Genomic DNA, 22,638 nt, shown 5'->3' with positions numbered 1-22,638 from the left:
AGAACAATGAATGTAAGTGATAGACCGTGAAAAGACACGTGGCTGATTTGTGAAGATTTCTTTGAACTACGGTAAAGTCTTAGATGGAGACTCCCTGCTCGCTACAAATAAGAATCAAATCACAAATAGATGTGGAAATGAAGCCACGTGCCTTTAAACTGCTCCCCTTGTTTTCTTCAAATTAAAACGTCTAACTCAGTCTGAGTCTCCCTGACTCCATTTGAGAAAGCAGCAAGCAGCCTTTCATTAAGGCTAAGGAAGAGTTTATATCTGAATGATAAATCTATGAGATAAGAATGGGGGGGGGGGGGGAGGAAGGCAATGTCAACTCAAGAAAGTCCTTGGGAAGTTTCTTCAAGTAAGCCTTAACCCTACCAAAGAAAGAAACAAGCCTTTGAAGACAGTGAAATTAAGTAATGGGAAACAACCTCAATTGGGTATCGCTAGGACGCTGAAAGGTGGCCTTTGTTGTCTTAGCAGACTAAGGACGGGATGAGGGCTAAGGGCTCAAACTCCTCCGTGGTTCTTTTCTTCGTAAACAGATAGCAAACGGGCATGAAGTTCTGAAGAAGTCACGGGGTGCTGTACTGTAGGCTGGAGGGAACACACAGGATGCAACTTTTACCTTAGTGAAGGACCCCAATCAAATTTCCAACCCTGAGTTGGAGTCTGAAGCATGTTACACCTGACGCACATATATGTTTAAGGCTTAATCCTGCAGTTCTCATATTCAGAAGCGTTAACGTCGTGAATATTATTTAATGCATCTCATTGTTTATGTGTAATATGACACTGATAAGGAATCGTTATGTGCTGAGCAGTTTTCCTGAAGACTACAAATCCCGAGTCAAGGAAGGTATACCCATCTAGGGGGAAAAACAATCAGAAGTTTCCAGATTGTTCCACAATACATTTCACTAGGAACGGTGTCGTGTGACAGTGCTGATTCAAAAGACAAAACAAAAACAAATCCTTTTTTGCTTCTGTTAAGGGTGGTGGTGATTATTTGCTTCATACTGGTTTTCCTATGTAAGTAGGTATTTTCTTATGGCTATATTCACTTGAATGAAAAATCAAATATGACGACCTGAATTTTCCAGTGTCTCATTATAGTACACTTCATAAAATGGTTGATTTAATGGTCTCAAGTCTAGAATTCAGAATTGCTACCGAATGCCGTAAATTTGTTTAGAATAAAATAAGGTACTAGAACCAATTAAGCTGCGATTTACATCTTTTAAAAAACCATCTTAATATCATAGGCTTGGCCATTAAATAACGGTATGTCCACATAAAGGTGTAGATCCACCCAGAAACTTGTCATGGGAGGTAAAGGAGACTGTGGAGTAAGTAAGGGGACGCAGCCACGAAAGAAATGACAATCACAAACAAGAAATTAATTTTCCTTAATGGTCTGGGTACCTGGGTGCCCGAAAAATGCACGCAAATATTTAAAATAACATTCTTTAGAAATTACATCCAAAAACAGGAAGAAAAGTAGATCTTGAGATACTTTTCTGCCCCGTTCCAAAATCTTCCTATGCTCATTACAGAAGGCAAAAGGCAATAATCAGAAGGAAAAAAATGAGGAAATTTTAAACCAAAAAGCTACCAGAGAATGTGATATTTTAAAAAGAGGGACTTGACCTCCATCAAGAGTTCCAAATTTTCCTACCACAGAGCTACTAATCAGCCACAAAAGTGCTTGAAGTATATCTGCACATTTAATATTAAAAGTTAAAAAATAAATAAAAGCCAGGGTTCTTATTTAGGCAATGATCTAAGAGCCCGAGGCAGTGTGGGGGGTGGGGGAGGAACTGAAGAAATGTCAAGATTAAAAAATAGAGGGAGAGAGAGAAAGAAAGCAGACCCAGCTTTGGAACTCAGTTCTCTGAGATTTATATATATATATATATATATATGTTTTAGCTGTACGGAGTCTGAAGAAATTTGATCAGTTAAGTATGAGCAGTATGTTAGCCCTTCTATTCAGACTTTCCTATATAAGTTCCTGAATGAACGTGCTCTTTCGAAACTTCCCACACTCGAAAAAGTAACCCATCTTAAAGGTGGTGAGAGATGTTCCCCTCACCACCTGGGAACACCGCTGTCTGTCGCATAATTATCTGCAGAGAACAGGGCAGCAAAACATAGGCAGTTTTCTTTCCCTCGCTACGATTTAAACTGTGTTAGGACAGCTCAAAGTTGTGGCTGGATCCATAGCTGAACAGACATTTTAAAAACTCATAGTCAAATCTGTCCTCATCCAAACTTCTCAGCTACTGTCAGCAACATCATTCATGCTTGTGATTTTAGTGTACTATTTCGTATTTTCCTAACAATTCTAGAAAAATACAGCAGCCTCGAAACGAGCAGTGTCTCGTGAGACTTCCATTTGGTTGTGCCATCGGCTGGACACAAACAAGCCCTGGGGAAAGTGAGACGCAGACGTGAGGGAGAATGATTCTCCATCACTTCCTCCTCCTGACGGCGAACAGCTGGACTCCGATTTCTCGAACACGCAAGCGTGAGGGGACGTCCCTGGAAAGGGTCCAGCTCCCTGCAAATCACCCCACTTAGCGCAGTGACCAAATGAAATCATCCCACTTCACGCGGCAACCAAACGAAACGAAACACGGAGGACAGGAGCGTGTCAATGAGCCCGACAGACGGATGCTTGAGGGTGAAGCAGAGATTTAAAAACTGCCAAGGACTTACGCCAAGTTCTGAAAGCAAGACCTCATTCTGCAGTGACCTGGTGTCTGGAGACCCTCCCGGATGCATCTAGTCTCTGAAGCACCTTTGAGTTGTACGGATGTAGGAATAACTTTGAACTATAGAAGTTATATGCGTCTTTAAGAATCACATTTTGATGATTATAAAAATTTTTTTTCTATTTTACAACATAGGCCCAGCTACACTGAAAAAATTACACCGCTTATTGAAATACATTTCATTTTAGAAACAGACTACTAAAGAAGTCTATACAAAAACTCTAAAATAATTTCTGTAGTAAAATAAAGAGTGCGTTAGGAGAGCTACACAAAGAAGAAAATTTCTGTCTTTCTCTATAATGCTTGATATACTGTGAAACGCGGCCGGCTCGATTCGGAGGCCAGCGCCAAAAGCTGAAAAGAATTGGTTACGATACACAGTGATACAATTAATGCTCTGGATTAATCTCACAGCCTTCCCGATTAGTACAAAGGAAGCCGGGCCTGTCCCCTCTTTGAGGAGAAGCCCGGGATAGAAAAGCAAGCATACCTCATCAGCTGATATGAAATTATAAAATTCCACAAGTCTGAGTATTCGAAATTTATAAAAGTCCACCAGAAAATGCAAGCGAATTGGGCTTTAGTTCGGTGGTTCCCCTGGTTTAGATGACAGTTCCCTCCGGGAGCGCAAGGCGGTCTTCTCGTTCATTCCCTTGGATGTGTCGATTCCCCAAGACAATGACACAGCTCTTGGTGGAGGCTGAGGAGAGTCTGGCAGCTACAGAAATGCCCACCAGCTCCCTTTCTGCAAACTCACACACGGGCACACAGCTCGTGGAGAACACACTTAAGGAGACGGATGTTAGTGATGTTGTGCTGAACTGTTCTTTTCTGCCAGGTGCCGCAGAAAGTTGTCCTCACCCTGGCCTCGGTGATTTAAAGGCTCGCTCTTAAAGAGAGCTGGGGGCGGCGGGAGGTGAGGGACCGGAGGGATAGGAAGGTGGTGCGGGTGGTGAGGGTGTGGGTGGATGTGGAGGTGTGAGAAGGGGTGCGGGATGGGCCGCGGGGGGAGAGTGCTCGCGGGGCTCATACTGATCGGGGGCGTGGGCGTTGTGGGGGTGTTCACCACACAAGGAACTGGGGTGGCCGGGGAGGTCGTAAGTGGGATCTGGACAGCAGGCGGCACGTTCACGGGGCTGGTCACCCGAAAGCACTTCTCCTTGTGGGCCTTAAGCATGTTGGAGAAGCGGAACCGCTGGCCACACACATCACACGGATAGGGCTTCTCGCCTGTGTGCGTTCTGCGGTGCCTCTTCATGTTGGGGCGGCTGGTGAAGCTTTTGCCACAGATTTCACAGATAAAGGGTTTCTCTCCTGAGATGAACACAGACACAAGAAAACGATTAACATACTAGGTGGTAATTACGTGCTCACGCTAGTCCTCGTACTCAACGAGGAGATCACCACCACATCGCTCCCGTACGGCATGTTATTATAGCCTAAGAGGCGTTAAGAGGGTCTCCCAAAGTTGGGGCTTCACAAGTAAGAGCGGATAGGAGGAAAACTTACATGCAACCTACCATCTGGGCTTGGTTGAAAAAACAAAAACGACAACAAATCCCCCCCCCCAAAAAAAAAAATCTACGGTAGTGATCCTTCACATCCGACGTGAAGAACCGTTTAAATCGTTTTCCTGTGCTCAAAGCAGCTAAGGCCGCGGACGCGTCTCTGCCTCTTACATTTAGGCAAGTTAGCAATTTCTGAATTCCAACCAGAAGAAAGGCTGCTGACAACATCCTGGGGAGCGCAGAAGTCGCTTCGTGTCTACTCGCGCGGGATCCTTAGCATATGGCTTACTTTTTGGTATTGGACTTGGAAAATACTGGGTGGCTTGCCCCACCCCGGGGAACCCCCGCTGCCGTGGCTCCCGGGGGAGAGCTCCTGGCATTTTCGCAGACAACTTCTTCATCATGTGGGACCGCCTGGCCCACCCGAAGAGCCTACGGCGTTCCCGGTGCCAGCCCACTAAATGCTCCCAAGAGATTCTATGAAAACTGTCCCTACATCATTTCCAAATGTCCATGAGTGTGTGTGTGGGTGTGTGGGGGTGCTGAGAGGGGGTCCTGGCCCTGGATGAGAAGCATGGGGCCGATGAGTCAAAAAGGAAACAAAATTGGGGCACCTGGGTGGCTCAGTCGGTTGAGCTTCAACCGGGTTGACTTCAGCTCGGGTCATGATCTCACAGTCCGTGGGTTCGAGCCCCGCGTCGGGCTCTGCGCTGACAGCTCAGAGCGTGGAGCCTGCTTCAGATTCTGTGACTCCTTCTCTCTCTGCCCCTCCACCTCTCACACTCTGTCTCTCTCTGTCTCTCTCTCAAAAACAAATAAACATTTTTAAAAAAGGAAACAAAATTCCCTGTCAAGGCACTTAGGGGAGAAATAAGGGCTTGATTTTTAGGGTTCCTCACTTCCTCTGGATGACGACACAGTTCCATGCTGCCAGCCTACCCTTCTACCCAAGCCATAGGGGGAAACAGAACAGGTTTTGAACGCATACATCCATCAATCACTTCATGCGGACGCCGTGCTGAGTACCTGTGTGTGTGCCCTTCAGCGGACATATGCTTGTATTTACTAATTCCTTCACCAATTCTCAGAGTACAGAGCTTGTGCCTTTACTGTAACTCCTGCTACAAGAGTCTGTTCTCAGCTCAGGTCGGCTCCCTTTCGTTTCCAACAGCGTCCTCGCCCTACTCAGTATAAATAGCTGTGGTGTACGGACCCTTCCTGTGTGCCTGATACCGTTCCCATCACTTCACGTCTGTGAACTTCGGTGATCCTCCCAGGGACAGACCTGGGTAGGAGGCAGCTATGTTATCATCCCTGTTTTACTGATAAGGAAATTAAGAAAGCTGCCCGGGGTTCTACAGCTAGAGGAGAGCCAGGATTTAAAACCCTGCAGTCTGGTTCCAGGGTGTGCTTTCGACACATAAAACACAGCCCTTCATGTGACGGAGCTTTGGGCATCCCTGCACACACGGAGGAATGTTATTTTCCTACCATTTTCCGCTTGGGGACCCCTCTGTACACAAGGAGGGAACACCTCTGTACCCGTATCGGAGTCCTTATTTCTTTTTTTTTTAAAAAGTGTTTTTTTTTTAATGTTTATTTATGTTTGAGAGAGACAGAGCATGAGCGGGGTTGGGGCAGAGAGAGAGGGAGACACAGAACTCGAAGCAGGCTCCAGGCTCCGAGCTGTCAGCACAGAGCCCGACACGGGGCTCGAACTCACCAACCGTGAGATCACAACCTGAGCCGAAGTTGGACACTCAACCGACTGAGCCACCCAGGCGCCCCTGTAGTCCTTATTTCTTATCTTTGCCTTTGAGAACTGACCTCTCCCATTACCCTCCTTCTGTGAAAGCCAGAACTCTCCTTGCTTCCTCAAGAGACCGGGCTGGGCAGTCAGGAGGGATCAGTTTTGTCTCTAATCACCAGCACTAGTTTCTGACGTCATACTCCTCTTATCTTTCAGCTTTTCGTTATCCAATGGCTGCCACTGCTAGGCTCTTCTCTGTGATCCACATTCAACTTTCTGGGTAAGTTCGGAGACCAACTTGTTTTCTTTCATTTTAACCCATTTCCTCCAACTACCTTAAAGACTTCAAATTCTCTGTTTAAATGGGGTTCATTACATCAATATGGCGCACCCATCTGAGTGGACAGCACCGTTAACAAATACTATAAAGCTGTAGAATTCAAATTCCTAACGTGAGAATCCACACTCTATTAAGTAAAACAATCAACTTAAATGAGAATGCACACACGGTATTACCCTCTTTTGGTGAAAAACATCTGTAGAAAAAATATGGAAAGAACCACAACAAATGTCGGTGATTACCCGGAGGCGATGCGCTGATGAGTGATGTTTTGTTTTTTATGCTTATGTGTACATTCTGTTTCTCTTAAATAAACGCCACTTACTTACATAATATAATGTTTTATTTTTTTTTAATTTTTTTTTCAACGTTTTTTATTTATTTTTGGGACAGAGAGAGACAGAGCATGAACGGGGGAGGGGCAGAGAGAGAGGGAGACACAGAATCGGAAACAGGCTCCAGGCTCCGAGCCATCAGCCCAGAGCCTGACGCGGGGCTCGAACTCACGGGCCGCGAGATCGTGACCTGGCTGAAGTCGGACGTTTAACCGACTGCGCCACCCAGGCGCCCCATAATATAATGTTTTAAAAGCACACCTGTTTGACAACCTTTCAACCCCCCTGGGCCCCTCCCTCCCTCCTGGACTCTCCAGAACTAGTCCTCGCTCCCAAAAGCTGGTTGGAAACAAAGCCAAAGGACTTACTCTTTGAATTATTAGTCTACTCTGAGCAAACGCTGTCCACCTGACTCACGGACCACATTTTAGGCACATTAGACCCTGCGCCACAAACAGCATATCCTCACTGTAAGCTTACTTTCTGTTGTGTGCTCCATTCCGGATCGAATCCTGGACCTCTCTAGCCATCTCTCACGTGTAGTCCTCTAGGCTGTAATGGTTTGCCATAGAAAGGGCCCACAACTCTTAGGACCCGCCTCCCACAAATCTATGGGATCACATTTCAATGGGTCCTTTTCATTGCTTAGTAATCTTCTATTCATTTCTTGAAGTCCTACCACATTTTCCACATTTGTTGTTCCAGACGTGAGTCTACAATCCCCCTTGCCTCTAACTCTCGTTACTCATCCGGCCCCAACTAACTGTGCTAATGAGTGATGGGAAGGTCTCCTGAAGACCTCGGGGTAAGATGAAAATGAGGCTGAAATAAGGGAGAATCAAAATGTACTATGTGCGTGCGGCCACCTGCACAACGTCCCACTTTGCAGAAGAGCTGGTATATGGGTGACCGGAAGACACGCTAAAGCGAAGTCCAACACGGCAAACAGAAAAGTATCTCAACACAAATACATCTAGACAGAAGGCCTATTACATAAAAAGCTAAGCCCGACTGGAGGAAGCAGTGTTGTAATGGGTGTGAAGGAAGGGCGTTAGAAATGAAGGCAGAGAATCTACATGGAAGATAGGAAAGAACAAGAATTGGGCTGGCTAGCTGGTGGCCTTTTGCACTGTTCAAAGGGATAAGCGATCTGGTTTCCAGTCTGCTTAGTATGAATACCCTTGAGCAGCAGCAGAAACCCGCAGATCGATGTGTGTGGCCTAAAATCTCTCTCTTCAGCTTTAAACCCATTTTTTTACAGACTGCCTACTGGGTATATTTCCACTTGCACGTCCCACGGAGGTCTCACAACTAACAGGTGCAAGGGGTGCCTAGGTGGCTCAGTCGGTTAAGCGTCTGACTTCGGCTCGGGTCATAATCTCACGACTCACGGGTTCGAGCCCCATGTTGGGCTCTGTGCTGCCAGCTCAGAGCCTGGAGCCTGCTTCAAGTTCTATTTCTCCCTCTGTTCCTCCCTCGCTCATGCGCTCTGTCTCAAAAATAAATAAATGCTAAAAAAAAAAAAAAAAAAAAAAAACAAAAACCAACCTAACAAGTGCAAAATTAAATTCATTATCTTGCCTAGCAAACGTGCCCCTCCATCCACCGTTCTCTATCTTGACAAATGGCATTCAAGACCCAAACCTGGGACTACCCCTTGATTCTTCCCTCGCACACCACCTTTATCCAATCAGTCACCAAGTTCACCTCCCTGGTGCATCACTTTCATTTCACCCACTGCCATTACCACAGTCCGTATCCTCACCCTCATTCCCCTAGATTATCTGCAATAGCCACCTGACTGGTTTCGCCATCCCTTTTCTCGCTCCCTGCCCTCCAGCCCAATCTCCACAGGCAGCCAGAGAGAACTTTCAAGAGCTGTGTCACAATCTGCTCAAAGCCATTCAAGAACTTCCCACTGTCGTTAGAATAAAGTCCAAACGTTTTTACACGTCTTATGGGTGTGTGTTTGTGTGTGTGTGTGTGTGTGTGTGTGTGTGAGTGAGACCTGGCACCTGGTCTCCAGTAACACGTCTCATCACACTCCACACCAGGCTGTGCCTGTCCCCCAAACTCTAGCCAACTTCATTTAGTTCCGCGTACTTGCTGTGCTCTCATCAGCGAACCAGTGTGGTGCCTCGTGTGTCTGCCCCCTAGACTCACTGCAAGCCCTGTGAACCCAGGGATGTTTCAGTCCTGTTCACTACAGGAGCCCAATTTGGTAGGTTCTTTTTTTTTTTTTAATTTTTATTTATTTCTTTTTAAGTAGGCTTCATGCCCAGCACAGAGCCCAACGCGGGGCTTGAACTCAGGACCTTGAGATCAAGACCTGAACTGAGATCAAGAGTTGGATACTTAACTGACTGGGCCACCCAGGTGCCCCCCCACAATTCGGTTGGTTCTTTTTTTTTAATTTTTTGTATATTTATTTATTTTTGAGAGACAGAGAGAGGCAGAGCACAAGTGGGGGAGGGGCAGAGAGAGAATGAGACACAGAATCCGAAGCAGGCTCCAGGCTCCGAGCTGTCAGCACAGAGCCCGACGTGGGGCTCGAACTCACAGACCGTGAGATCATGACCTGAGCTGAAGTCGGACGCTTAACCGACTGAGCCCCCCAGGCGCCCCTGGTTGGTTCTTGACTGATGTTTATGAACAACTATGTGTTACTTTAAGACATTAAGACATGCGTGCCCTGGCATGTCAGCATCTCAGAAACGGACACACACCCGACAATCAACGGTGTGGCATTTTTACTTGGCAACATTTTCTTAGCAGTGTGCAAATGAAGTCTGTCTTACGAGGGATGGCTGCAATCAGGTTCAATGACATATGGTACTCACTATTAAGATCTTTCAATTACCTTCCTCTCCTGTAATTCCCCATTCCTACCAATCTTCTGATAATTTAGCTTCCGATATAGATTTTTATTTAGGCAAAGAACATGACGGCCAAAGAAATAAGAGCTCTGAGCCACCTGCCGCTCAGCTTTTTCACTGTGAATTAATAAATCAGCGGTTTTGTTTATAGATCATTAACACTATTTAGCACCTATCAGTTCCTCTGATCCTTATCTGCTGGAGTACACGGGCACATTCTGGAAGCTGAGAACCAGACTCTGGGATGGTGCTGTCTGCCCTCACGAGGCCCTGCACACCCCCCCCATTTGATTACTTGCTACGTTAAATTATATCAGAACCGTTAAATATGTGGCTCTGGAGTCAGACTGCCTTGGACAAGTTATGTGATCTCCGAGCCTCAGTTTCCTCATCTGAAAACTGAAGGTAACAATAGTAGGTTACTGAGATAAGTTGGAAATACAAGGAAAGAGCTTAGAACAGTCTCCAGCACGTAGCAGACGCTCCACGCGTTTTAGTGCCACATTAGGACTGTTATTATTATTATTATATTGTTATTACGACTATTACTACTACACCACAATCATCAGCACTGTCCCTGGACTGGCAGTTCCTTGAGGGCACAAACCGGGTCTCAACTCATCCCTGTGTCGCCAGGCACTTAGTGCTGCGCCTGGTACGAGGAGAATCAGCAATTATTCCATGTTGAACTCACCCCATGTCCACACCACCCTAGGAAACCCTGCCTGAGGGCTGGCCAGCTTCCCTAGATAAGATCTGCCTCAAGTCTCTTTAACTGCAAAGAAACAGCCCAAGCAATGTCCGTGCCTGCAATGGCCTTAATCCCCAATAAAACACACTCTAAATGTGGTTTTGCCCAGCCTTAAAAGAGCTATCCCTTTTCTTCTTGAGTGCTAACCCTTCTCCTTGTATTTTCCAGGTACTCCTGTCATCCTTACTTAATACCAAGGAAGCAGAGACCCACTGAGGTTGCATAATTCATGGAAGGCCCCACGGGAGTGAACGGCACAGCCAGGTTTGTCCCACCCCACCAACCAGCTACTCTCCCAGCTCAGGTATCACGAACAACATTAAAAGGCAGATGACAAACCAGGGAAGAGTATTTTAATATTAGTGTTAAACGAGGTCCAGTATATGTAAATATATATAAAGGGCTATTATAAACAATTAAAAAAAAAGTCAAACTCTGCAATGGAAAGGTGAATACAGAAGAGGCACAAGCAATTCAGGAAAGAAAATAAACTGACTCTCAACAAGTGCATGAAAAAATGTCCACTCTTACTTAGCAATTAATTACACGCAAATTATTACAATAAGAAACCATTTTCCACCTATCAAATCAGTGATGATTTTATTTAGCGTTGGAAAGCGTTGGGGAAATGGGTGTTTTCAGGCGCAGCCAGTGACAGTGTATGTGGATGGCTATTTTCCAACACATACCACGTCTTAAGACCGTGCACGTCTCTTTGCCCTGATAATCCCATTTCCGGGAATTTACCCTAAGTGAATAATCATGGATGTGTTAACCACAAAGTTGTTTATCACCGTATTATTTAGAAGAGTAGAAAAGTTGGAAACAGAAATCATCTAAATGTCCAATAGGGAACTGGCTAAAAAAAACAGAAAACAACATCTTTTACTTTATGGGACTATTGTTAAAAGTTGTATTTATTGTATGAGGTAACGTATGTAAAGCACTTTAGACGGTGCCTGACATATATGTGCATAGCAAATGATGGCTATTATTACAGCAAATTTACCAGGAGGAATATTACACAACCATTAAAGTGATATGACTGGTAACGACATAACACAGTAAAAAGGCAAAGTAGGTTACAATAAAGACCCAACTTTTGTTTTATGACTATACACACGAACACATAAATACTTATGCGCAGGATCTATCTATACGTGTGTTAAGAAAGTAAAGAATTTTTTTAAATGTATGCCAAAATGTTAACAGTCATGGTCTTTCAGTGATGATCATTTTTGTTTTGTTTTCAACTTTCACATTTTCTAATACACTTTAAGAAGTATGTACTACTCTTTTAATGAGAGGGATAAAAATTTAAGTGAATTTAGGTGGCTGTATTTTTTTTTTTTTTTTTTTTTAGAAGAAACAGGAAATGCTGAACTTGCCTATTTGGTCAAAGAACATTCAACACAAAATTTTATTCAACAAATAAGTTAATCACAAAATACACACTCTGTTTCGTGTTGCGGGCATTTAAGGGCCTAGAGGAGGAAGGACGGAGGGGAAGGAAGAAAGAGGAAGAACCGCAGAAGGAGGAGTGAGTCCGGAACCGGGACAGAGGGGCCCAGAAGACACGAAGAGAAGAGCAGGGGCGCGAGGCAGAGGGCACTGGTGGCTCCAGGTTCCTTCCAATCGTGGGACATTTATGGGGCCCCCGCTATGTCCCAGGCATCGTGTGTGAATGTGACACAGCTTCTGCCTTCCCAAGAGCTTATTTTCCACGTAGTTCCACAGTTTCCTGCTTTCCAACAAAAAACTGAATCCTAAAACTGACTCAGTTACAACTAGGAGCCTATCTGAGAGCCACCAAATTAGAAGAGGAGAATTTGTTAACTACTCTGATATATCCTGCCACCCATTCGCTTGGGCTTCAAAGTTACTCTTTGGGATGTAACTTATTTCATGAAAATCCTCTCGTGACTCTTCATCTAGACTAATCCTTAAAATCGCAGGGTGCGTCGCTCTGAATGGGAAAGAAGCCAGGCAGGCGTTCTTCTCCGGACTTTGACAGAAAAATGCGCACTACAGTGATCCGGCCAGGACAGTTTCCTCACCACTGGCCGAGCCAAACGAGCAGGGCGCTAAGCAAGTTAATCCCGTGGTTCCTTCTAGCTCTGTCACTTTGTACTAACAGAACAGAGAAACCTGTGACTAGATTCTATTTAGAAACCCGGAAAGTGGTTCACACTGTTCAATCGGTGCAAAGACTGCTAACCCCAGAATACCCGGTCAAGGCTGAGATACACTGATGCCGTGCGTCCCTGCGGGCTGGGTGGTCAAGTGCTTATAAGATTCACATCCGTGCTAGGAAGCATACACCCCTAGAAACACGGAATGGTTAAAGTAAGACTTAAGCTCATTTGACGGGAGAGGTTCCTGAAAAGCGGTCAGTTTCGGGAAATCCAATCCAATCAGACTTTAAGCGAGCTGAAAGAGTATTTGATCTAAAGCAGTCGGCGGCCTTCGTGTTTTAAGGGTCCGGAACCCTTTCCTTAAAAAAGCACAAACGCACGTACACAAAATAAGTGGCGTACAATTTCAGGAATCCTGTGCCCTAAGCGTCGATGCCTTGGAGGGACCCACGGGTAAAAGGCACTGGCAGACACTCCCTTTTTAAACGAACGGAGTTAACGAGAGCCCAGTCTCCCAGGACGACACGTCTGTGTTTCCACGTGCCGGGCTTATCTCAAGGAGGATCTGCACTCAGAACGCGAACGTGTGCTCTCGGGTTTTACGTGCACAGACGCCCAGGTGGTGACCAACCGGTCCCCGGGAACTCTTACCAGTGTGTGTTTTCATGTGCTCGTCAAAGTACTGCTTCATGTTGAAGTCCTTGCCGCACCACTGGCACATGAACTGCTTGTGCCCGATGTGGATGCTCATGTGCGAGCGCAGCTGGTACTTGTACTGGAACCTCTCGTCACAGTTCTGCAGCGGACACGGGGAGACGCGTGAGAGCCGCGCTCGCTGGCCTCGCTGGGGCCCAGCCCACGAGGTCGCTGAGGCTCCCTCTGCGGCGCTGCTATATGTCTGCAGCTCGGTTATTAGCAAGAGGGAGGGCTTCTGCAGAATGATCCCCGAAGCACACCCGACTTGTCGGGATGACTGAGGAAAGAGAAACAACTCGCTCTGTGTCAGTCCCGGGGCTGCCCTAGTCTGGGAGAGCTACGGGGGTGTCAGAAGCGGCACCTGGCGCCCGCGGCCCCCGCTCCCCTCCCTCACCGCGCCCCCCCCCCCTCCCCCGCCCCCGCCCCCGCCCCAGGGCCGGGGCCCAGCACAGCCCTTACCTCGCATCTGAAGGGCTTCTCTCCAGAATGCTGCAAGGAGTGCACCTTGAGGGACATGCTGCGTTTGAACGACTTTCCACAGGTTTCGCATGTAAACGGCATGTCTTTCGTGTGTGCTGGAACACAGAAGGCGCCGGACTCACGACGGGCCCGCCAAGCCGCTCAAAGTGGCCCAGGCCCCGCTCCTACTGCGAGGTAATCGTGCCATCTTAACCTTCCACGCTTTAATTAGTGAGGCCTTCGCAGCAACGTTCTCAAGAGAGGAAGAGGCCACGACGTTGGAAAGAAGCCCGGGTGCGGAAGGCTACCTACCCCGCGCACGCTGCGCCTCGGGGACTCATGGGGGACACGGCGCGTTTAGTTTCAGCGAGTCAGAACCGATTTCGATTACGGCAAGGCCGTTCCTCAGATCCTGCCCAATCCGACGCGTCAAACACACCAAAGAACGAGGGAAAATGACGGGGGTGGCGAGAAAAGCAGCAGGAAGAACTTACCAACCATGTGTTTCCGCACGTGAGCCATGGTGTAGAATTTCTTCTCGCAAATTTCACAGGAAAACTTCTTTTCTGCATACCCATGGACGATCTTGATGTGTTCATGAAGGGACCAGAGTTTCTTGAAGGACTTGTTACAGGAAACACACTGAGCAGGATAAATAGAAATAATCTTTATTTACGGGGGCCTGCAGAAAGCCATAGCTGCCTACCGGCCCGCGAAACGGCCATGCCTTAGACTCGGGGCACAGGGCCCGAGTCCAAGCCGAAGCCAGTCCTCCGAGGAGTCCGGATGCCAACACCAACCTCTGTATGTCCTATTCTCCAAGACGCATCTTTTAGACACACGTCGGGAGTACAAAAACAATGGCAAAAAGGAAGACGGAAAGAAATGGGAAGTCCACTCATACAGAAGACTCGACTGCTTTTAGCAAATTAGTACAGTACCAACGAGAAGAACCAAGTTTTTAAAAATAAATGAATTACGAAGAGCATCTGTCTCCTACACGTAAGTCAGCATGCAGGTAACAGGTGCTTCCCAGAGATTACAAACTAATTTTAAAGCAGCACAGATAAAAGCAAGATAAAACACACATTAAAGGTTATAGATCTGTGGAAGCGTAACAATGTTTCTGTACCTTAAAGAATGCATTTGGAGCCTCCCTTCACACAATTTATTGAGATTTTATTGTATCTTCCCATTATCTCATTTACTCTACTAAACGTTTCCCTCTGGCAGAATTTTCTGTAACTCCTAAACCTCCTTCCCCCTTAGGGCCAGCTCCAGATCTCTCGTACACGCATCTATAGGAAACACACGTGCCGACAGTGCTCAGTTCCTCGTATTACGAATCATGGATAGTCTAGAATACCACGCATAAAGCGTATCAAAATAAAATATTTCTGGTTAAGGCAAAACAATCCTAGAATGTTCTAGGTAACCACCAGACTCTGGGATATTTAAGGGAACAAGTAGTTATTCACTGTAAATGAAGATCTTGAGCATCACGATCACTTCGGGAAACAAGGACTCTGAGTGTAAAAAATAAGCCTGTGCTTGGACCTGCTTGAGAAAAGGGCAGACCCCCCCCACCCCCAAGCCATCATGCAGGGCAGGGTTTCGATTTTTACTTCTTCCTGGGTCGCCAGGATTATTAGGATCTACACGTATGAACGAAGCAGTGTCCTTCAGGAATGTGAATAGAACTCTTCCGGCAGATTCCAGAAAACCTGAACACAAGTTTAAATGCCTTATGGTCAGCAACAGCGAGGAAAGTCACAGAAGGAGGATGTACTAAATGCGTTCTTTCTGTAACTTCGTAGAGAAAATTTGAGTAGCAACAAAAAAACCACAACTGCATAAACATCAAGATACACCTTTCAGCAAGGGTCATCACAGAGCCGAAGTCCGACCCCTAGGGTGCAGCATCGCGTCGCGCTCCCTTTTGGTCTGAACCAGTTGACAACCCAGCAAGGGCAACGGCAACGGTAGCTACGGGAGGGCAGGGGCGCCACCACTCAGCCTTCTTTCATTACCAAGCGCAAGCGCGAAACAGGTGACGTCACAGCCGACGAATCAAAAGCAGTGAATGTCTAGCAAATGTAACTTATATTTTAAAAACCTGTTGAGAGTAAAGCAATGATCTCAACTGTTGATCAAAAGCAAGCGGGAAAGTGAAGACGAAGGAGGGCTCCAGATCAAGCACACTCCAAGAAACAAACCAAAACAGAACAATTTCACTTTTCAAAAGAAGTTTAGCTTGAATGCAGCACAGCACTTATGTGTATTTTACATATCTTGCGGAGACGTTAACAGACTTACCTTTTATGAATATTCATCGATATGCATTCACATGTACAAACCAATATACGGCTCAACATAATATAATCAGCATACCTCTTAACCTGTCACAATACCGTCCTTTCAGGACACCAGCCTGGTTTGGATACCACACTCTGTTACCTTAATGATACCGTACGGGAGCATTATGTAACCCTACGGCCAGGCGGGCGACACTTTCAACCAGCTCAGCCTCTGTTTAAAGTTTGCATATTCCCATGGGCTCAGCCTCTTGATAAATTTAATGTTGTCATCTCTCCACTGGTAAAAGCAAACTCACTCCTGGAGATCTTCCATTTTCACCGGTCTGAGTCATTACGGTTTTTGTCCCCATCAGCTGCACTAGAATCTGGCATCCTTTCAAACCCAGAAGGGGACCTCTCTCTATTCCTGACCTTGACTCAGTGTCTCCCACCTTGACCGAGAAGATGCCAGAACGAATGACACATTACGTATGTCTTACAACAGCGAATCTCAGTGCCAAGTTGGTGTTGACTCTACCTCCTGGGCAATCACCTACAACAGATCCCCCTTCCACGTACCTGGCTTCCCACTAGTCCAGCGTCAGTTAAATGCAATGCTTTTGAAAGAAAACGTTAAGCCTGGGTTTTGAAAAGACCAAAGCAGGAAGGAGCTTTTAAAAAGAGAAATCGGTGACAACTGTCCCTTCAGCCTCTACTGTATTTATTCTCTTGGGCAGATACCAGGTGAGTCTGAACAGCCAGGTTGTATCCTGAAAGGTTTGCCCTCTCGGTGATGAAACCTACCTGAATATTTTTTTCACAGTCTGTTTGCTGGTGAAGGGACAGCTCACTTTCCAGGACAAACTTCTTGCCACACTTATCACAGATCTGCATGCGCCTGTGAGTAACGTTCATGTGCTTCTCCAGGTACCAGCGAGTATTAAACACCCTGGGGCACTTCTCACAGGTCAGAGTCTCTTTCTCCTCGCACTTAGCTTTCTGGACTGGGGCTTTGGGCTCCCTCGCGGCCCGCTTCTTCCGCTTAGGTGGCTCTCCACTCTTCCTACGCCCTCTGGTAGTCCTGGGGGTCGGGGAAGCGGTAGCTGCGGCCACGGAGCCGGCCCTCCTGGTTCTCCTTTGTGTGACGCTGGCCTTCTCCACCGTCTTCTCCTTCTTCTTCTGCCTTCCGTTCTCTCCGTAGTCATTGCTGTCATCGGTGGCCTCCTCCTCGCTCTCTTCCTCTTCCTCCTCACTGCTTGTCTTCAGAACAGGAGTCTCTTTGGACTGGGAAGAGACACCCTTTTCCCCTTTAGACACATTTAATGTTTGATTATTAAGGTTTACCTCCACTATGATCTGCTCCCTTTTGTAAGAGACTTCCTCCTCCTCCTCCTCCTCGTCTGTGTCATCAGAATTCTCCCGGTCTTCTTTAACAGCATGCACGTCAGACACTGCCCTTGTCTCCCTGAAATACGGCTGTTCCTCTGTTTCGTGGAGATGTGGTTTGCTCATCTTGGTGTCCACTAACACAGAATAAGGACTTCCTGTTTCCCTTTTGTACACTTTGGTGGACAGGTCAAGTTCTTGGTTGGCACCGTGATAGAAGGTAGATGGCGCTTGACCACGACGGCTCTCTTCTTGTGCCATTCCTGCTACACGCGCAGCACAGTTTTCAGCCAGCTCCTGACCAGAACTGGCTGTGTGGCTCATGGGTACGTGGCCCGATTTATTACGCAGTTCAGACTAGAGAGAGAGAGAGCGCTCAAACAGGGTAACTGTTAAGCCTCAAATAATTTTCCATCCACGAAGAACCACTCAAATGGAAAAAGGGTATTCCTGGGACCCGTGTGCAATTCTTCCAGTGTCGCAGCACCAAAGCAGAAGTCGAAAGGTTTGGTATTATGGCAAGAGCAGAGCACTAGGGATTTTCTTCTGCAGACAGCTGCAAGTGACTTGGCGCATCTTATCTACAAAGAAAAGCAAAGAGGAAAAAAGGTCAGATACCACTATTTCCTTCTTACAGCATGAGCTTACATCATACCACAAACACAGCTGAAAAGGATTAGACTCTTTATATATACAATTCTTTACCCTGCTTAAGTGGTTCCGCGTGCGCCATTATTTTACTGGGCTACTGGTTTACTAAATCCGACACGTATTTTGTCAGAGTGGAAAGTCCACGACAGCGGGAGGCATCATCTGTCCGGTACACGGAGATATTTTTAGAGCTTCGCACAGGGCCCGGCGCTTAGTAGGTGTTGGGTATACGTTGGACGACGAACTGGGTGTCTACGCTTGCATGGCATTCGTTATGCTAGGTGCTACGGCACATAACGGTACGGCAGAACATACGGTCTCTGTCCACAGGGCGTTTAGTCTTGTTATAGAATACGTGTCATACGCGAAACACACAAGAGCTTTATGCTGGCTGGCTTTCTTTACAACCTCGGTCACCACCATCCACCACGGCGAGGGCTCAAAGAACAAAGCTGGCAGTGAGCTAGGAGGATAGAACAGCTAAATGACATAACTCCAGAAGAGACAGAAAATGTCCTCGGCCTTCAATACGGTCTAATCTAGGCACAGACGTTACTGGATTCAGGTTTGCTGGAGCCATTTCCAAGTCGCTACGTATTTTTAAGTCTCCTCTAGGTGAACGGACTAGATGCGCTCAAGAGCTGGGTAATTTTTCATGTGTCAGTTGCACGGAGGTCTAAATTCTAAGAAACAGTAACCATCGGGTTGATATGGTTCCAAGAAAAATAAAACCGTCCATTAAAAAAAAAAAAAAATTAGAAGGGCACAGAATTTGCTTTGTGACATACCTCACATTGCTGTTTAGTCAACCACCTAATCTCTGAATCATGAATATTACTGCAAACACATACCCTGTCCAGTCGACACAAGGAAGGAAACTAGCCTTTGCTGAACGCCTCCTCTGTGCGCTGGCAGGTAAAGGTGCTTGTTATTATTTCTATTTGAAAGCCACCACAAGACTTTGGGGCTGGTTTTGAAACTCGCTTTTAATTTTTTTTTTTTTTTAATCAAATCACTAAAAAAGGAAAAGCACGCACAGCTGCCCAAGTCAAATACACGGCAAGGTTTATGATGGAAAGAGCAGCCCTCTGCCTACTCTGTCCTCTCTGAAACCCATCCCCCACAGACGAAACCATTCAACTACTTTATTAGCCCCTCCTCCCCCCAGGATGTGCTTCCGTGTTTGTAAATATGACTGGATTTCTATTTCTTTGATTTTTTTCAGTTTGAGACATTACTATTTGTCTCTCACTATAGTTTTCTTACCTTATTGCTCCCAACCTTCCCTCCATCTTCCCAATAATAGTTGGATCACCGCTTGTTAAATCAGTATTTGTTCTTACGTTATTACGACTATAATATGCGGCTCATAACTACTACTGTCATTCTTCTGTGACTATCTTCTGTCTTCTTTGACCTTATGGATGTATTCTTTTAAAAAAAGTGATTTTACTTTCATTTCAGTGGAATTTCAGAAACGCCTGGCGATAAACACCACTAATGTTTTACTTGACATCTGAACAGATGTATTTGTACGTTTTTATAGTTATAAATGAGGAAGTTATGCCTGTGAGAGGCTAAGTAATCTAAGATCACATACCCATTACATTAGAGAAGCAGTGTTTGACCCAGGCCTGCCTGACCCCACGGCTCATGGACAAATGACGCTCCAAAATAATTTCAACTCAGTTGTCCCTATAAAACCGCGTACCTTTTGCCCATTTCAAAATTTCATACCTCATAAGGTAAGCAGGAAGATCCCAGTAGCTTTTAATTCTACTTAGCTTTATTTTGCATGTGCCAAAACTTCTGACCCAGGGAAATAATGTAAGCTACTACAAATCACGTTAAACTTATGCTAATTATCTCAAATTTAGCAAGGGAGGAGAGACAGTAAAATTCAGTTAACCAGCAAACGCTAAGAATTGAACAAAAACCGGGAAGACAAAGAACAATAATTGCAGGGAAATCCTCTGCGGTCATCGTTAAGGTGTTCTTCCCAAAGACCTGTGGGTCCTCAACCTTGGAGGCGTGTGGCAGGACCACGTGTTCTAACCGCCCCCCCCCTCCCCTGTCGGTGGGTGCGGTACTGTGACTACTTCTGGACCGCACATCGTGAGCACAGGTGACATGCAGGATGGGGCATTTTCTGACCAATGAGACATCCCCCACCCCCCCACACACACCCCTTTTCTCTCTGCCTCAGGGACCACCAACCTTCAAGATGGCAACTGCCATCACTGGTATCAACCTGGGACCCCGAGTGACTAGAATGACCTACAGGATAGGCGCGGCGCAGGGGATTTTACTTTCATTTTTTATTTACTTTTACACAGGGTGGGTTTTTAAGACCTCTGAGATCTTGTGTTGTTTAGTACTATTGCACGCATCATCTGGCCTGGCCTAGCTGCTACAGACGGAATCCGCAAGCGGGGTACTGCCTCATCCATAAAAACGAACACGTAGGGCAAAGGCTCAGGAGCGGGTGAAAGGGGGCACGGGAGGTTATGGGAGGCGACAAGGACAGCAACTCTTATTACGCAGTGGTGAAATTACTGGTGAGGCTTATCACCGATTTGTCTCCGAAGAGAGAGCACTCACCGCTCCACCAGGAGAATGGGACTGTCCAGAGAGTGTGCTGCTTACTATCGGCTGTCCGTGACAAATCATGACATGAAAAGGATGAACGCAGAAAAGCATTGATCGGTTTGCAGTCAGGATTAAAGGAGTCCAGAAAGCCAGCGGTTTATAGGTTAGAAGAAGCAGATGCTTAATAAAAACAGGGAAAGTCTTCGAGCCACAGACGCTGATTAGAATTCAGTCCTGAGGCGGGATCAAGAACTACTTACTGATAAAACCTCCCACTGGATTAAGGCGGGGCCCAGCAAAAAAAAAAAGAGACTAATGAGGAAAGCAGTTTCTTAGGGTACGTAGCTACAAAGCCTAGTTCTCTAATGCGAATCAGTTGAAATGCTATTAGTAAATGGGGGAAATGATGTCAGTGTAACACCCAGGTTCTTCTGTTGGTTTCTATGAGATGTTCCCCTGCGAGTTCCTGTTTCAAGTGATCAAGAGAAAGCTTTCTCACAATTAAAGACAGAGCCTTAGCAACCTACGAAGACCTTGAGAAAAAAGCCGAGCATCCGACTTCCGTGCCTTCCTTGAATGCTAGGAGTGGCTGGTTCAGCTGCTTCATGAACCACCACACTTTCCACTTTATGTCTCGTCAAGTTGAGGCATGTGTTCCCCTCCCGGGTTACAAAATTTTTTTTTTGGGGAGCGCCAAAGCCTACCCCATCTCATACACCAAAATTTTAATTGTAATGAAACTGGTCTCTACCGTAAGCGAATGTCTTCAAGACCCCAGTCTCCGGGGAAGAAACCACTACCCAGGGGATTAAGTCTTGTAGAGGTTCGACTGACTGATGCTGGATGCACATGCCTATGGCGATTTAGTATAGTTACATTTGGAACATATCTTTTAATATATTTATTATAATACATTTAATTATTGTTTTTATTGGTACACCGGTTACAGTGTTTCACAGATTTTGAGTGGTCTGCCCCGAACTGATTTCTCCCATAAGCCTCATTCATTTTAATGTACGATTCTGCAAAATCCAGGAAGACATATATGGCATTATAGCAGAAATACCTATCCTCAAAATTAAGTCCAGGAAGAAGTATGGGACCAATAAGACAGAGCTCTGTAGCAAATTTAAGTAGGATTAGAAAAGAACTGTGGATGTGGCTAAGGCCCACAGGGCTGACTGGAAATAAACTTTTTTAAAAAAGCCAATTAAGTTTTTAAGAGTTATACGGCCAAAAGAACCTCCAGACTGGATTAAAAGAGACCATGACTGTTCAAGACTTAAAATGCTCTCTGGGTCCTCAGGCGTCTATGGGAGGAGGCAGGCCAAGAAAGCTGATCATTCCCCTAAGGGGGCATCTTCTTCATGAGTCCACTCCACACACAATTAAGAAGACTACAGGAAAAGAAGGGGCACCTGGGTGGCCCGGTCGATTAAGCATCCGACTTCAGCTCAGGTCATGATCTCAGGTTTGTGGGTTCGAGCCCTGCGTCAGGCTCTGTGCTAACAGCTCAGAGCCTGGAGCCAGCTTTGGATTGTGTCTCCTTCTCCCTCTCTCTCAAAGATAAACAAAATGTAAAAAAATAAAAATTAACAATTAAAAAAAAAAAAAAAGAGGATGAAGCGAGGGAGCAAGGAGAAAACAGACCTTCGAGTTACTCCTAAGGAGCCAATCAGAGTCTATTCAAGAACATTCTCCCATCCGGAGGAGGCCTGCTCAATGACTGCTCCGAGATTTTAGAATCTGCTATAGTGCACTGACTGCTACAGTTCTATTCTTGCCCCCTTTCAAATGGGAGACCAGTAGATAGTCATGGCTGCACTTTGTATGTCGGGGCAGTGACCATCTGTCAGTTTCTTTCACACAAGTCTCTAGATCAAGAAAGGCAACATCTAGATCCAATGTAGAGACTACTGTGTGTCATCTCCTCACAAAGAGACCACCAATCATCATACCCTTGAGTCACTCTGAGGTCCTGGACTTGAAGCTTGATGCCCTTGACGAGGGGGCCAAAGGCAAGCTCAGGACAAAGCACAAGCTAACACCCTGCAGCCCTCCCTCCCCAAGTGCTCCCCCGATTCTCCCCAC

The 22,638-nt window shown here is 46.1% G+C and overlaps 1 protein-coding gene across 1 annotated transcript in view; it reads right to left on the bottom strand.

The window, feature by feature from the left end:
• Nucleotides 1-3,302: 3,302 nt before the first annotated feature.
• Nucleotides 3,303-22,638, bottom strand: part of ZNF652 (zinc finger protein 652) — a 52,703-nt gene continuing 33,367 nt past the window's right edge. Inside the window, exons 2-6 of the mRNA XM_042914767.1 lie at nucleotides 16,726-17,888; nucleotides 14,119-14,266; nucleotides 13,625-13,740; nucleotides 13,121-13,265; nucleotides 3,303-4,088 (exon numbers count right to left, since the gene is read on the bottom strand). Of these exons, the coding sequence (XP_042770701.1) occupies nucleotides 3,577-4,088; nucleotides 13,121-13,265; nucleotides 13,625-13,740; nucleotides 14,119-14,266; nucleotides 16,726-17,631 (1,827 nt within the window). The 5' untranslated portion in view covers nucleotides 17,632-17,888 and the 3' untranslated portion in view covers nucleotides 3,303-3,576. The remainder of the gene's footprint in view (nucleotides 4,089-13,120; nucleotides 13,266-13,624; nucleotides 13,741-14,118; nucleotides 14,267-16,725; nucleotides 17,889-22,638) is intronic.

Source organism: Panthera leo, chromosome E1 (genome assembly GCF_018350215.1).
Source record: "Panthera leo isolate Ple1 chromosome E1, P.leo_Ple1_pat1.1, whole genome shotgun sequence".
Lineage (NCBI taxonomy): Eukaryota > Metazoa > Chordata > Mammalia > Carnivora > Felidae > Panthera > Panthera leo.
The sequence above is the reverse complement of the archived record's forward strand: the minus strand, read 5'-3'. Positions and strand labels throughout refer to the sequence as shown.